The sequence below is a fragment of the Drosophila busckii genome, chromosome 2L (genome assembly GCF_011750605.1).
Source record: "Drosophila busckii strain San Diego stock center, stock number 13000-0081.31 chromosome 2L, ASM1175060v1, whole genome shotgun sequence".
NCBI lineage: Eukaryota > Metazoa > Arthropoda > Insecta > Diptera > Drosophilidae > Drosophila > Drosophila busckii.
The window spans coordinates 15,527,926-15,544,356 of NC_046604.1; the positions used below are offsets into that span (position 1 = coordinate 15,527,926).

Below are 16,431 nucleotides of genomic sequence, written 5' to 3' on the forward strand. Positions count from 1 at the left end.
GAAATGTAGACATGGCAAAAGCCAAAATGGCAAATTAGTCATTTTTAGCCAGGCTCGCAGCCAAAAGCCAAAGCGCCTCTCTAGGCTGATGCAAAGTTTAAGCTTTTGCGGTCAACGAACGTCGACACAAAAAGCTTTAAGACAATAGCTTTTGTTTTATAACAAGACTCAGTTCAAACTGCTAGTACTTAGTTTAAGTTGTTTTTATATAAAATGCAAGTATAGTGACTATAATTGTAGTCAGACATTATATAAAATTATTAGTTTCATAAATCTTAGTTTATACCCTGAAATCGACTCCAATTTAATTTTTTTAAATGGGTAAAATTATTATAATTTGCCCACTGTGCTTATACTTTGTTACTTCAACTTTAATAACTATAAACTTATATCAAGAATTTTTCTACATTATTTTGTTTTATAAATATTTTTTCCCATTTACTTAAATTATTTTTAACCACTCTGCGCGTACAATTCGCTGCTTTAATTATTTATTATTTTTTAACTACCAAGAATTTTAAAACTTATTAATTTTATATTTTCTTTCACTGACTTTAATTATTTTTGCCCACTGTGGGCGTATACTTCGCTGCTTTAATAATAACTAACAATTTTATATTTTAAAAGTATTTTCTACCATTTACTTTAATTATTTTTGCCCACTGTGCTTTCACTTCGCTGCTTTAATAATAACTTTTAAGTTCTGCCAACAATTTTACTTCAATTTAATTTTTTAAAAATATATTTTGCCGTTTACATTAAATATTTTTGCCCACTGTGCGCGTATACTTGGCTGCTTTAATAATAACTATTCAATATAATTTTGTAAAAATATATTTTGCAATTTACTTTAATTATTTTTGGCCACTGTGCGCCACTTTAAATTAGTTGCCATCTTCTCAAGAGCATAAATAGCTTCATTGCTTTGCTTTGCTCTACGTCTGCAGCTCCCATGCCCTTATTTGCTTCTGCTGTTGACTTAATCAGTCTGCTGGGAGCTTTCATGGCTCTAGCTGAATTGGCTTGGCTTAGCCGCTGCAGCAGTTGCGGTCGTCGAGGCTCTGTGTGTTGTCAGTTTCAATTTGGTCGCATTTATTTTACTCATCCAAGGGATTCCCGTGAGTGTCCTTTTGGCTGCAGCCAATGCATACAAATGTTGTTCAATTGCAATGATTTGAGTTGCCCCAAGGAGCAAACGGTGCCATTCACCTTGCACTTTAAATTGCAATGGATTTATACAATTTTAAAATTTAATACGCATTAGAAATTATTCTTAAACTAATTTTACAATTGTTTGTCTTAACTAAAACTAAGCTAAGCAAATGCTTTTGTTAATTTTGGCCACATGAGATTTGGTTCGACGCGCGCGCTCTAAATGGCCGCTGCAGTGCGTCGATTCCAGCGCCAGACGGTGGCATCATCGCAAACATAAACCAGCACACTGGCATCTCTCGAAAAGGCAATTTGCCGCACGGTGGCAACGCTGCGTGAATTATGCAGCGTAGTCATATGCGCGCCCTCCGGATCGGAAGGATCCATTTCCCATACATACACCTTGCCCTGCTGATTGCCCAAGGCAATGACCTTTTGCCATGGATTGAAACCGAAGCGCACAAACCAAATTTCGCACTCGTCGTATTCAAACTCGGCAATGATGGTGCAGGATGAATCGCTGGGCTTGACCTGATCGAAGCTCTGATGCAGCTGTCCGGGCTTCCAGCAGACAATGGCGTTCTCACAGCTCTTGGAGAGCACAAAGTTGCCAAACCACTGCACACAGTCCACATAGTTGCGATGTATGTCGCGCGTTGAAAAGTCCGGAAAGTGTTTGGTTATTGTTGGAAACGGCAGCGTTGACTTCTCCTGACTAAACGTATGCGAGAGCTCAATCTTGTGCTGAAATTCCGGCGTATTCAAGCACCACAGCTTGAGCGAATGATCCATGCCGGAGCTAACAATGCGATCGCCACGCATATTAAAATCTATGGACAGCACCTCATCGCGATGTCCTTCGACGCCGCCGAAAATAGCAATGCACACATGACTTTGTATATTCCACAGTCGTATGGCATGATCCTTGCTGCCCGAGAGCAGCAGCTGCAGCTTATGCGGATGAAACTTTAGCTCATTAATAGCCTGACCATGTCCAATGTAATTGCCCACAGCCTCGTTTTGTTCTATGTCTATGACACGTATGACGCCACGATAACCCGCTGCTGCCAGCAGTGGCGCCGACGTCTTCAGATCGTATGACCAGGCGCATGTATAGAATACCTCATCCGGATCTGGATCCGCATAGCAATGCAGCAGCGTTAGTCCGCCCTTGCGTGGACATTCGTAGACAGTGCAGCGATTGCTGCCCGCTGTGGCAAACACCTGTGGCTCATCCTTGCCCAGCAGCGTATTAAAGGTTACACCAAATATATTTGCGCCATGATTTTCCCTTACATGTGTGCTTGAATAGAATTTTGTTATAAGCTTGTTTGCATTTTCTTTGCTGTTTCCTTACTCATATTTGTAGGCAGCACCGCTGCGCAGCTTTGATTTGTTGCTGCGCCGACCGCGACGCTTGCTGCGCGTGCTGCTGCTTGCCGGCGATTTGCTGCGCGATGTGGTGCTGTTGGTCGTATAACTGGCCGACTCGTCCTGCCAAACACGTGTTAACAATTGATCAAGGCTTGAATATATTTCCAACTTACACAGGATTCGTCCGATTCTTCAGCTTCTGGCACTGTTTTCACTTTGTCATTGCTCATTTCGCGCACTTTGTTATAAACTTATAAACAAAACACAAATTTCCACACAAAGAACACAAGCACGCGATCAAACAGACTTTGTATTTAATGCAGCGCTATTAAATACACTTTTTATGATTATTAAGCACAATTGTTTGTTTTATTAATCAGCTGCAACAATTGTTTATTTATTTAACAAAATTCTATGCGCGCACGCAGCTTTCTATAGAGCGCCTTTTTTTTCTACAGCAGCCGACAGCTGTTTACGATCAGTTAACAGCGCATGTTAATCGCTCGATAGATATTGCTCGATTGGAAATGCTAGCGCAAGCGCTGCAAACTTAGCATGCTCGATAGTTTTAACAGCAAATGTTAGTCTCCTCGCGCGCTGCTAACTTAACATGCTCGATAGCTTTAATAGCAAATGTTAGCTGCTAGCTGTTAGTTAGCGCAAGCGCAGCCAACTTAACTTGCTTTGGCGCGCTTAGACTGCTAAGATTTGAATTTAAACATGCGCAAGCAGCTTAGTTTAGAAAAAGTAATAACAACATGCCAAAATGATTAACATTTACAAGAAAATGCGCATATGTAGTATGTATGTACACATGTAACACAGAGGGGGGGACAGTACAAAAAGGGAGTGGCTTAAAAATGGTGTGCTTTAAGAATATATGTATTTACACATTTAGTTAAAAAGTTTAAAAGGGTTGGGGTGGGACAGTTTGTACAGCAGTAGAGCAAGGCAGACAAAGAAATAGAGATAGAGATAGATAGAGAGACAGCTAGAGAAAGAGGACAGACAGCAGAGAGAGAGAGAGATAGACAGTACTTAAAGTAGCTTGTTTTCATTATTTTGTTTTTGTTTTTAGTTGTGTTTGGTTAACGTAACGTAACAACGCAAAAGGTACAACGTAAAACGTTAATTTATATTTTTTTTTTTGGTACAACAACTGAAAATGCATACGAATAAACTTTGTTACGCTAATTAGCTTTTGTTTTTTTGTTTGTAAAAATAGAAACCATTAATTCAAGTACGTTTTATTCGTCGACATTGATCTTGCCCAGACCGGTGTGCGCAGGCGTCTTTGTCGCTGAACGGTCGCTTTATTACTGCAACTGCTACTGCTGGAAACACTTGGCGCCACATTTGTAACGCTCGACACTGTTGTTGTTGCTGCTGCTGCTTCAGTTGTGGGAGTATCTTGTTGCTCTTCGCTGACTGTTGCTAGAGCAGCCGCCGCTTGCGGGGGTCCAGTGGGTCCGCTATGCGTTTGCGGCGCCAGCGAAACGCCCTTGGTGCGACTTTCTATGCTTTCTTTGCTTTCGCTGCTTTGATTGTCAGTTGTAGTCGTAGTCGTCGTCGTCGTCGTCTCTTCGGGCTCTGCTCTTGGCCTTGCAGCAGCTGCTTGCTCTGGTTGCTGCTCTGACTGATGCATGGAGCAGTTGCTATTGGCATTATTGTTATTGTTGATGCTCTTGCAGTTGCCATTGCAGCGCTGCTTGGCGTTGTCGCTGCTGCGCACAGTGGGCAGCGTAAGTGTTTTTTCGCACAGCAGTTGGCAGTGAGTAAAAGCGTTACCGATGCAGACAACAATTTTTATTTGGATACGTTACGATAAATGCATTTGGTTTGATTTAATAAGAAAGAAAAATAAAATAGGTACATCAGTTGAGTGTTTGGTTGAGTAAAATAGAGAGAGAGAGAGAGAGGGCATTAGTAAAACGCGCGTCGCTGCATAAAAGAAAAGATAACAAGGTACAGTTGCCCCCACAATAAAAGCATATATATGTATCGACGTCGCTTGGCTATGTAAATCGAAGAATCATGTCATGAAGTTGTGAATAATTTATACCCACAATGTAAACCGTATAATGGCGGCCATATAAATCTGCATACTCATGCGACTGTGAGTGACAGTCACCTGGAGGATTAAAGTGGGCTGAGGGCTGAGGGGGGTGGGGGGCACATTTGATATGCATGTGCAAATGTATTTGTGTGTGGCTTTTTAATTGAATGCCTGTTCTATAAATAATAAAAGTTGCAACTGCTTGCATTGCATTTAAACTTTCAACTCAAAATACCAAAGAGTTTGAAGATAGCGAATAGCAAAGTAGCGAGTAACGAGTAACGAGTTAGAGGGGATTTCAATCAGCGCTGCATAACTAAGTAAAGAGTAGAATCACATCCATAAGATAGTTACACCGAAATTTAATTTGTTTGTATTTAAAATAGAGTTTCTGCAATTATACGGTGCGAGTTGGGACACGAATTTTCCACTTAAAAGAAGTTATATACGTAGAACTAGAGACTAGACTAAACTGGCATTAGTTTAAATATTGATAGCAAGTTGATGTTCAATGATAAATGATATAGAATATAGAACTACTAGTTAGTTTTCAAAACGAATGAGAGCGTGGTGAATGTATGTGGTGAATATGTAGCTTGTGGTGAATATTAAATGAACGAGCGCGACAAGTTTGGTTAGATAGAAGGAGAAAGAGAGAGAGAAACGAAACCAAGTAAAAAGTTTAACGAGTATAAAAACCATAGCACAATAAATTTTTGTTTTTTTTCAGCTATTATGTGGGAAAGACTTACTCTTCGCTCTCAACGGCCGAAGCGGAGGCATTTTGCCCTGCTGTGGGGCTTCTGATCAACAAAACAGATACACACATTTACAGATTTTTATATATATAAAAAAAAAGAAAGTTAAACAAACATATAAAAACGTTGTGTAATGCGAAAAAAAACAAATACGTAGAAGAAGAAGAAATACGGCTAGTTAGCTAAGATCAGTACTTATGGCAATGTATATGTAATATGTTATGTATGTATGTGTGTATGAACTTCTTGCCTTGAGTGCAATTCCGAATGCGAATTCAATTTGCAGGGCACACAACCTACGTTAAAATATTGAAAGCCTCAAAACCAATGCGAATAAATGTTTTTGTTTTTGTTTTTTTTTTTGTTTTTTACCAACAAAGCGCCAGCACCAACTAAATTTTCACTTGTTGTCGCCCCCAAAAAGTTTTTGAGTTTAGATTTTGATTAGGAACAGTTTGTGAAGAGTGTAGCGAGTGGTTTAGACTAAAGCTAAAGCTTACCTAGACTCGTCTATGAAGACAGCTTCGAGTACGCGTGCGGCATAATGCAAATTTCGTTGCATATCCTCAAAGGCGACAGCCTCATGATCCATGCGACGCAGCAGGCTGCGTATTCTGCAAATGTAACGAGTGCATAAGTAACGAGTAGCAAGTGCAGCGTGTACGTCTTACCTCATGGCCGCTTTGTTGAGCGCATCTGGCGTATCGACTGGCGGCAAAGTTTCCGTTTCCCATTGCCCGACCACGGATATATTCGAGACCGTATCGAAGGATTGTATCGACGAGCCTTCGGCTTTTAACGTCGGTTGGGCGCGTGGACTTACCGCGCTCTCGCTCGATTCGCGATCCGGTCGAAAATCGTACGTGGATGGATCGGCGGATGTTTGTAACTGAGTATCGGTTGTGAAATTCGTTTGATTCGGCGACGATGGCTGCATTTTGTCGGCGGTTATTGTACACTCGATGCGGTTTTGACTGTCCGCCGCACGCAGCGGTCTATCAACGTTGCTGCTGTTGCTAGTGCTGCTGCTGGTATTACCGTTAGTGCGTCCGCTTAGACGCTCCGCTAGCGATTCACTCAATGGCGTTTGGAAGAAGTTAATGCCCGCTGAGCTGCTGCTGCTGCTGGCGGCGGCGGAGGGTGAGGCCAACGACTGCGTCTGTCCGTCGATTTGTGTAAAGTTCTTGCGACTATTTGAGCGACGTACAATGGTAAGTGAGCCGTGCTCTGAAAGAAATGTAACAAATCGAAACACGCTTAGCACAGCTATATATATTTATTTATATACACATATATATATATAGACGTCATATATAGTGACAGCTGCTCAACACCTTGACTGCTACTAGCAAACAAATGTGATTTAACGAAGCATATAAAACTCGTTTGCTCGGGGACTCAGACATTGCCACAGTGGTTGCAAATTCAAATAAATAATAGTAAAAAATTTTAAACTTTTATATGTTAATTTTAATTGAATTAAATCTGTATAAAGTATCAGGCATTTCCTAATAGACCAAAGATATCTATAATATAGATTCTATATGGATAGACTAGAGATTTTGCAGCGAAGCAAGAAGTGATTTTAAAACAAATTTATCTCAGCCACAATCCTTTTTTCAGAATTTGTAAATTTCATTTTATGCATATATTTTATTTTTATTTATTGTATTTATTATATTAGTTTGTCTTAATAAATTTTTAAATATTGTTTGCCCTAACTCCTCTTTACGTTTCAAATTCTGCTTATTTTTTTATATTATTTTGGAAACATATCTAAGCTGTTTACATATTACACACCACTGTGCAGTCGCTTAATTTTTGCACACACACACATGTGCATATGCACACCCGCACACACACACATGTGTGCAGCCAAAGGGAAATCAATAATTTATTCAATGACTTAAAGTCAGTGTAGCATACAATTCTTTATTTAGTTTAACCCTAGAATGCCCAGCTGAATGCTTAACAAGGCAAATGCCCCAAAAGCTGTCCCTTAGCTTGTCTTGAGTGTAAACTACAGACACACACACACACACACATGTATAAGGGTTGTATATTTGTATGCTGCAGGGCTTAAAGCTGAAACAAAGGCAATGGCAAAGTCAAAGTCAAAGTCCGTTTGCTCTAAGCTGCTGAGTGAAAATTGCCAAAGATTTATCTGTTTGCTAAGCGTTGCGCATTTCCACATAGGAAAACAATAACAGCAAAAGGAAAAAGCAGCAGCTATCGTAAAAGAAATGAGCAGCAGTAACGACGAGTTGAATACACTTGCCGAAAATTTTTAAAAATATTTGATAACTTAGTATTACTAATTTACAAATTCTGAAAAACGGATTGTGGCCCGGATATATTTGTTTTAAAATCACTTCTTGCTTCGATGCAATATCTCTAGTCTATCGATATAGAATATATTATAGATATCTTTAGTCTATCGAGATATGCCCGATACTTTATACAGATTTAATTCAATTAAAATTAACACATACACTATTTCACATATAGTATGTAATATATTTTTTCAAGTGTATAAAGAAGCTGCTAAGGCGTGACTATGCAGACACCGCAAGCGCTTCACTTAAACTCTGAGAGAATGTTAACTGCAGTCCATTTATTTTGGCAGTTGCAAGTGCCGCTGGCTGGGGGGTGGACACTGCTTGAGTAAGACATAAAATTCGCTTTATGTTGCAGTTAAATTTATGCTACTCTAGAGATAGCTACAGCTAAGCAGTTGCGCTCTCTCGCTCTCTCTTGTTGTGCGGCTGCTTGAATTGTTCCTGTTGAAATGTTTTATGTTTTGAACCGCTGTGCGCATTTTTAATGAGTTTCATTTAAGCTGAACAGGTGTGCAGGTCAGCGCAGAGTTTATAAATCTCTGACTCTTCAATAATATAACAGACTGCAGTGCAAAATTTTGCGGTCGCTGCGCGCACTTAAATTAAGCTGCAAGGCTTAAGGGCTGGTGGGGCTGGATTTACTTACTTGCCACTTGACCATTTAATGTCGCATTGCCGTTGCCCAGTTCCAAGCTAATGGGACTTGGTTCGCCGTTATCTGCGCCAGCACTACACTCAACGGCGACGCCAACGCTGCTGCTGCCACCACCACCACCACTAACGCTGTTGCCACTAGCAACTGCTCCACCAACTGCTGCACCACTTGCTGTACTATTGCTGCCGCCGCTGCTGCTGCCACCGGCTTCGTCGCGTTTGCCTGGCAAAGTCTCTGGCGTGCTGGCAACTGCAAAGAAAAAGAAGAAAAATCAAATGTTAGTAAAAAATGGCAATTTACATAGTTATGTTTAGCTAAAGCTCAACAGGTCCCAGACTTAACATTTATATATGCGCAACCGTTATGCATATACCGTTAGATATGCCCAAAAGGCCTTTGCCTCACATTGCATAAATCAGTCTTTATGTTAGTAGCAGCAGCTTAAGTTGGCTAGGGCTGCACTATTCAAAATGGTTGGAAATTGTAAGCAGTTCGAATTTCCAATAAATGGTCTACACGCAGCAAAAAAATCGAAGGTGCCGAAAATACTAATAAAAGCATAAACAACACTATATAATAATATAATACTCAGTTAGATATTTCAATATATTAAGTTACATTTAAGTTTGAGAAAATCGTTTTGATGACGCGTTTTGTGTGTTTGTGTTGGTAAATAGCTCAAATAAAATGGGAAATACATGTTCAATTTTTTTTTTATTTTTAATATAATTATATTAGCATGATCTATGTCATTAAAGGAATTAAAATTTCGAAAATTGAAGATGGAAATTGATTTCTCCACATTATACTTTGTAGCTACTAATAATATGTTAAATAAACACCAAATATATAATAATAATAGCCCAGTTGGGAATTTGAAGTATACTTGAGTTTCATTTAAGGTTTGAAAAATCGTTTTGAAAAGATTTCAATTGCATTTTCTTATTGTGAAGCTTTGTTTTTTATTTTTTAATAGCTATTGCTATATTAATAATTATTATGCTAACCCACAATTAGTTAATTTGGTAAATTTGTTAATTTTATTTAAATTTGAAATTTCGAATTCGAAGTATGAAAATTGCATTTTCTTGCCATTGAACTTTGTTTCCTATAGCTTTTTGCTATATTTATGTTTTATATAAATATTATAAATTTCGCCATGCTTGCATTTTATTGAATGAGAGCATTAGATTTGAATTTATCGCAAAAAATTGCAGCTTATTAGATTAGATTGCAGGCAATATATAAAAAATAGCTAATATATGAATCATATAAAGCGTTCTGATGGCCAAAGATTAAGCAATAGAATAAAGAGCAACTAAGCTGCTACTAAATAAATTTTTGCTCGTCATATTTTGCTGTTTTTATTTTGTTTTGGTTGCGAATTTCCAACGAAAATACGCTCAAAGTTATTTATTATTTGTTGATAAGCAGCTAAGCGGGGTTTAGCCCAAGCGTAGCAGCAGCTGTTGCTAGAGCGAGAGAGAGACATGACTGGCGTATACGTAATAATTGCAATGATCAACAATGCACACAATTAATTATTGTCACAACAAGTTAACTAATTATTTTAGTGTGAGTTTTTTTTTTGTTATACACAAAGCCCATTGTAGCTTAAGCTTTTGCTGCTCGCCCCACTAAAGCTTTGACACCTTGTTTGCTTATCAGCTGGCGCTGGTATAAAGCCCATGGGCAAAGCTGGCGCAAGTTTAGTTCTTACCAAACACACAACACACAACGTTCTAATCGAAAATGCGTTTGTTCGCTTTAATTGCCATTGCTCTGTGCCTGCTGGCATCGCTGCTGGGTCTTGCCCGCGCCGAGGAGGACGAAATCTGCGCGTGTCCTCGCAACTTTGAGCCCGTCTGTGGCAGCGACACCGTCACCTATCCCAATGCCTGCGAGCTGAGTTGCGCCACCAAACGCTACGCACGCCAAGGCCGCAGCTTGAGCCAGGCTCGCGCTGGTCCATGCTAAACTACGATCTTGAGATTTTTAAATAAAATTGTGCATTTGTACACGTAAACAATAGTTGGAGTTTTAATGGTTATCTATTCAAGTGTGCTAATAAATTTAGTATATCAGTGTTCTATATATATATGCTATATAAGCTTTTTATTGTGTGCTGTGTATATTGAGTTGACGGCTGAGAAAAACCAGTTACATTTGGCTAGGCATATTTTTAAATACCCTTATAGCTTGTTAATCACATTACGTATACGTAATAATTGCATTAGACTCAAGCTAGCGCTCGTTAAGCAGCCTAAATGACTTAGTAATGACTCCATTTATATACAAAATAAGCAAAATATTGCTGTTAAAAAAATACTTGATTTTCAAGAGTTAATCCATCCGATATTTGTATATATCTAACATGTAATAACTAAAAGCTGAGCTTCAAATTGCATACTATGTTCTAGCTTGATCTTGATTAAAAATTACTTTTAATAATCTTATAAGTAAACCGATTGTTGCATATTGGAAAATTGAAATTAGTTCAACATGAAAACATGTACTCTTTTCATTATATATACATTTTAACTCATACTAAAAATTTAGAATTTAAAATATAATTTAAAATTTCTTTTTTATATTGTTATAATTTTTTAAATAACTTTTTTTTTTTTGATTTTATTTGCTGAAATTTTGGTATTGGTATTTTGTATTTAAAATATACAAATAAAATCACTTAATATCTTCAGAAGTAGCAATTTCATTAATAATGAAATGTAGAAATGTCGCAATAATATAAATATGTCTTTTTATATGTTGTTATATTTTTTTCTTGCTTATTTTTGGTATTTTGTATTTAAAATATACAAATAATAATCACTTAAGATCTTCAGACAGCCTTTCATCAATAGAAATGTTGAAATGTCGCAATAAATTAAATATTTCTTACTTATTTATTTTTAATACTTTTTTTGTTATTGTATTGTTTGTTTATTTGTTTATAGTGCTGGCCTAGCTATGCCTACCGAATTGAGATAATGAGCGTCTAAGCTCGATTTGTTGATAACAACAACTAACCAAAACACTATGAATTTATTTTTTTGTTGTGAAAATTACCTAAACACGTGTTTGAAAAACATCTTGAAGTAAGATATTTTATAAATCAACTTTTTGAATTTGCCATTGCCAAAGCTTTCAATACACAATTTTAATTTCACAGCTGGCAGCTTCACTTTAAGTAAAGCAAACTATTCTTAGACTGTCAAATAATGTTAACTACGCAACTAGACTAAATAAATATCTAGCTATAGCATGATTAAGATTAAATAAATAACTACGTCATATTTATATATTAGCACAGTTGTTAAGCTACATTTATTAAAAAAAAACAAATGCGTGCTAAAATTGTTAACCAGGTTAAGCTGCTACTAATTCATTTGATATGCTCAAATCAAATGTTGGCAATTGGCAGTTGTAATATTTAGTTAAGCGTTTGTAATAATTTGCAACTCAATGGATCAAAAGTTTATATTTCTATTGCTGCTGGCATTTGTGTTGGAAAGTGAAGCGCAAATGAAAACCGATTGTGATTGTGTGCATTTGATTTTCCCATTTTGTGGCACGAATGGCTTGAGCTATGACAATCCTTGTGAATTAGATTGCGCCATTAGGCGAGCCATGTCTAAAGGTCGAAGTTTGGCCAAAGCGCACGTTGGTCAATGTCGTTTACTAGAGAAGAGAAGAAAATAGTGTGGCACAACTAATTGGCAACTGCATGGCTATTAAATAAATTATAAATAAATAGTTAATTTATAACAAAGTAATGTTTAGTTTGTTGCTTTTACTTTGACATGCGTGTGCTACTAACTTTAAACATAATTTGCCTGCTTTGCTCGCTGGCGCATGCAAATTCTTTGATTTCGAAATTGAATTGTAAATGCAGTAATATTATATTTCCCATATGTGGCAGCAACAAAATCAGCTATGACAATATGTGCGAGTTCCAGTGCGCTATTGATAATGCCAAGCAAAAGGGACGAGTCTTGGAGAAGGCGCACAATGGTCCTTGTCGCATAATGGAAGATTATAAATAATAAATCGCACAATTGTTTAATAAAAAGTTTATTGTTTTAATTGATGTAACCGCAACTAATATAATATTAAATAAAATTCAGTTGCAAATTAATTATTCAGTTCTTAATTGTTAAGTTCTGATATTTAAATTTAAAAATAATATAAATAAATTTCTAAATAGCTTATAAACTCAGACTAAGTCGTTTAAAAGTTTTTATCTTAGAAATGTTCTAGCTGTTTTTATTATACATAATTTTTGTTGTTTATTTTATAAACTTAAATCATTTTTAAAATAAATAAAATATTTATTTTATTTGACTGTCATTTAAATTTCTTTTTATTTTTTGCTTTAATTTTTTGTTATTTATTTATTTAAAGCATTTTATTTGTAATAGCACAAATTCGATTTCAATAATAAATTAAATTTTTGTAGTGTATAAAAATATTTAATTTAAGTTTAAATTCTTTTTGTTTATAATAAATTTGCTCATCAGCTCTTCGCTTTTGCTGCTTGGAGTGCTTTGCCCATCTGATTTATAGCAGTAGATAAAGCCAGTTAGAGTAGGCGCGTTATCAACTGCGTTGCTTTGGCTGATAAACACACCACATATTGAATATAAACGAAACATTTTATTAATGAAAGCGTTGAGTCATAAGTTTTATTTTATATATTTTAACTTATAACTTTTGTAGCTGCTGCAGTTAGTCGCAATTGCCGGATCTGAGCAACTCCAAGGTGCGTCCCTTGCGCTCCATGTTACGTTGATTGCAATTGAAGGTGCATAGATTGGGATAGCTGTGCAAATCGGTGCCACACACTGGATCGTAGTTGCGTGGACAAGCGCAGAGCTTTGCATCGTGCACTGCCACTTTCTCCTCCGCTTGCTCCTGCGCCAGGCTCAGGCCCAGCAGCAGGCACAAGGCCAGCAATAGACTGAAGAATTTCATGTTTTCTTTCAATTTGGTAGGTTAATCCACAGTCGTGTTGAAAATGTTACTAACATGCATTGTCGAACTAGCTTGATGTGTGTTCTTTTATCTTATCACACGGCATTTCCACTTCTCTCTCTCTTACGCTCTTGCTCGCTCTTTAGCGTAACTTGTCATAAAATATTTAATTTATGTTCTCTGTGTTTACTTTACGTTTGTTATTCAAAACATTGATCTATTGCTAAAAAGCTGCTTGCTACAAAGCTCGCTAATAAGCTTTCAGCGCTATCGCTCTCTCGCTCGCACACTCTTCGTGTTTATATACAAAAGTAATATTAAATTATAATTATTTATTTTTGTATTTCAAATAATTTTTTTGTTCAGCCAAGCAATCAAAATATTCAATTTCTGTCTGTAATTTGAATTTTTTAAATTATACTTCACTTAATAATATAATATATATATTAAAAAAAAAAAAAAAAATTGAATTAATATTTTTTTAATACTGTTTTATATATTATAATTTTAATTTTGTTCGCTTCAATCCGCAGCTGCTATTTCTAAGCACTTCCAGTTTATGTCCCAGCTGCTCCATATTACGTTGATTGCATTTAAAGAAGCAAAGATTGGGATAAGTAACTAAATCAGTGCCACACACGGGTTCATAGCTGAGTGCACAAGCGCAGCTTTCAATAGGAATTGGCCCTTGTTGACTTCTCGTTCCACTCACCATTGAAATGCCCAATAGCAGGCAAAACAACAAACTACAAAGTTGCATATTTTATTTAATTTTTGTTTAATTTATAACAGTGCGTATCAGGTGCGTTATTGCCAATTTAAACGTAACATTGTTAAGTGTCCGCAACTAATTTATTGTTTTATTGTCATACAACACGTTTGACTCTCTCTCTTTGTTCGAATAATTCTATACATTTTTTTTCGTCTACAAAGTTTTAATGCCGTTGTTAATCATCAACACACACACACACACACACACACGTACAACACACACATACATACATATACATAGTGGAGTTGTCGATCGTATCGATAACATTTGACAGCTCTATTCAATACATTCACAACCACAAATACAGACAAATCAATCAAAGTGTTTTTTAATCATTTTGGTTCCTTGACTGTTTGTATAAATGTCGAATAATTCACTCAACAATTGCATAACATTTTAGTTTTATAACTAAATCCATGCCTTTAAATTACAAACTTTGGTGGTCTGCTGCTTTAAGTTTATGAACTTTTCAAACACAGAGTTATACTCAAAAATGTAATTCTTTTATATTTTAAAATGTGTGTGATTTTTTAAACAGCAAAATATTTAAATTTAATTTTAGTTTTAAAATAAATTCATGGCCTTTAAATTGAGCAACTTTGGTGACTATAAAAGAAATTAAAATATAATTAAGCTTGCATGCCAAAATTGCAAGATAATATATTTATAATTGCCATTAAAGAATATTTATTTATTAAATATAGAAGCATCAGTTTATTTAGTTTTAAACTCAATTCATGGCCTTTAAATTGAGCAGCTTTGGTAAAAGAATTAAATTATAATTTTTGCCAATCTGCACTCATATCTAAATAATAGATATATATTTAAATTGCCATTAAGAATATTTATTTAATTTAAATATACTGTAGCAAAGATTTTATATTTTATTTTAGTTTTAAAATAAATTCATGGCCTTTAAATTGAGCAACTTTGGTGACTATAAAAGAATTAAATTATAATTTTTGACAATCTGCACTCATATATAGATATTATATATATATTTAAATTGCCATTAATATTTATTTAATTTAAATTTTATACTATATATATTTTATTTTATACTTTAAGCAAACTATGTACACTTATGTATAGTAACTTATATATTTAGTTAGTGCCACAAATTGCGCATGAGCTTGTCATTTAATTAATAAAATGACTAACATAATTTTATACAATTTTCTTTTGTTGTTGTTGCGTCCAATTGACAGCAATCAATTTGAAAGCACTTTATGGTCACCAGGGAAATTAGACTAAGTCGGCTAAAGATAAGTTTAGTATACAAATGGCTTTAGACATGAGCAGCGGCAGACTGAGCTGTGTTTGCTTCTTCTTCACGTTGCTGTTGTTGCTGTTGCTTTGCGGTTTGAGTGTGGCTATCAATTGCCAGCCTTGTAAATTGCTAGAGGCGCGCAAAACTCATGCAAATGAAACGCAAAACAATGCCGAGCACAAAGACCGTGCCTCACATGTTGTTCTCAAAACAAATTTGTAATTGTTGTTGTGCGTTGCTCTAATCAGAAGTAGCAGCAGCAGCAGCAGCAGCAGCTTGTTGACTAATTAGCAAAACCTGACGCATACTCAGCAAATAAAAAAATCAAGCACTACCTGGCACAACACCGAGCTGAGCACAGTGCAAATTGAATACTCAAAGCAGCTACAACGCAACTTGGCAGCTTCACTTGAACATTTTTTCTAAAGCAGCCGCGTAATTAGTTCAACTCCTCAACGTTTCTCAACTTTCAACTCTTAACAACAACATGAAGTGTTTGGCTTTCTGCGCTTTGTTGCTCTTTGTGCTCGCCGCTTTCAGCTGGACGCCAGCCGAGGGCAGCTTTTGTCCCTGCAATCTGGGCGAGAAGGGTCAGGTGTGCGGCACCAATGGTGTCACCTACAAGAATCGCTGCGAATTCGAGTGCACTCAGCGCGACTACAAGAAACTGAATCGCCAGCTCAACATTAAAAATATGGGACCATGTTAATTAATTTGCTTGGATGCATTAAATCATTTAATTCACGGCTTGTTACAATGTCAAAAAATAAAGTATAAAATTCAAGGCTTGTTATAATAAATATAAATAAAATATAAAATTCAATGCTTGTTACAATATCAAAAAATAAATATATTAATATGTGAAATAGTGCTAGAGCTTAAATATCAAAAGTTTATCATTATTAAATTAACTTTAATTCAGTGCAATTTTGTAATCAACACATCATTTAGCTTTGATTTAGTTTTTTAACATTAAACTATTAACGCTGTTTACTTAAAATATTTCCACATAAATAATACAAAATAAATAAATAAAGTGCTTGAGCTTAAATAGCAAAAGGTTATCATTAATAAAGTTATT

At 36.0% G+C, this 16,431-nt stretch overlaps 5 protein-coding genes across 10 annotated transcripts in view; 2 read left to right on the forward strand and 3 right to left on the reverse strand.

Moving 5' to 3' along the window:
- The window catches only part of LOC108607347 (calcium/calmodulin-dependent 3',5'-cyclic nucleotide phosphodiesterase 1), a 109,530-nt gene that overhangs the window by 14,135 nt on the left and 78,964 nt on the right, over positions 1 to 16,431 (reverse strand). For 3 of the 6 annotated variants that reach the window (XM_033293525.1, XM_033293494.1, XM_033293513.1), the window contains exons 2-5: positions 8,326 to 8,583; positions 6,012 to 6,567; positions 5,841 to 5,954; positions 3,771 to 4,250 (exon numbers count right to left, since the gene is read on the reverse strand). In XM_033293525.1, coding sequence (XP_033149416.1) covers positions 3,771 to 4,250; positions 5,841 to 5,954; positions 6,012 to 6,567; positions 8,326 to 8,583 — 1,408 coding nt within the window. Of the gene's footprint in view, positions 1 to 3,770; positions 4,251 to 5,334; positions 5,386 to 5,840; positions 5,955 to 6,011; positions 6,568 to 8,325; positions 8,584 to 16,431 lie in introns of all 6 variants that reach the window. The other 3 variants (XM_033293562.1, XM_033293547.1, XM_033293540.1) reach the window with 2 other exon arrangements.
- On the reverse strand, positions 777 to 3,234 carry LOC108607366 (polycomb protein esc). The gene is made up of 3 exons (XM_017998084.2): positions 2,700 to 3,234; positions 2,510 to 2,646; positions 777 to 2,455 (listed from the first exon to the last, which is right to left on the reverse strand). The coding sequence occupies exons 1-3, from the start codon at positions 2,754 to 2,756 to the stop codon at positions 1,372 to 1,374; spliced, it is 1,278 nt and encodes a 425-aa protein (XP_017853573.1). The 5' UTR covers positions 2,757 to 3,234; the 3' UTR covers positions 777 to 1,371.
- Positions 10,038 to 10,365, forward strand: LOC108607383 (serine protease inhibitor dipetalogastin). Its single transcript, XM_017998125.2, has one exon. The coding sequence runs from the start codon at positions 10,087 to 10,089 to the stop codon at positions 10,309 to 10,311; it is 225 nt and encodes a 74-aa protein (XP_017853614.2). The 5' UTR covers positions 10,038 to 10,086; the 3' UTR covers positions 10,312 to 10,365.
- LOC117134785 (trypsin inhibitor ClTI-1) lies at positions 12,821 to 13,365 on the reverse strand. Its single transcript, XM_033293586.1, has one exon. It carries the CDS (start codon positions 13,306 to 13,308, stop codon positions 13,063 to 13,065), a length of 246 nt encoding a protein of 81 aa, XP_033149477.1. The 5' UTR covers positions 13,309 to 13,365; the 3' UTR covers positions 12,821 to 13,062.
- LOC108607386 (SPARC) lies at positions 15,686 to 16,110 on the forward strand. The gene has a single exon (XM_017998139.2). The coding sequence runs from the start codon at positions 15,838 to 15,840 to the stop codon at positions 16,057 to 16,059; it is 222 nt and encodes a 73-aa protein (XP_017853628.1). The 5' UTR covers positions 15,686 to 15,837; the 3' UTR covers positions 16,060 to 16,110.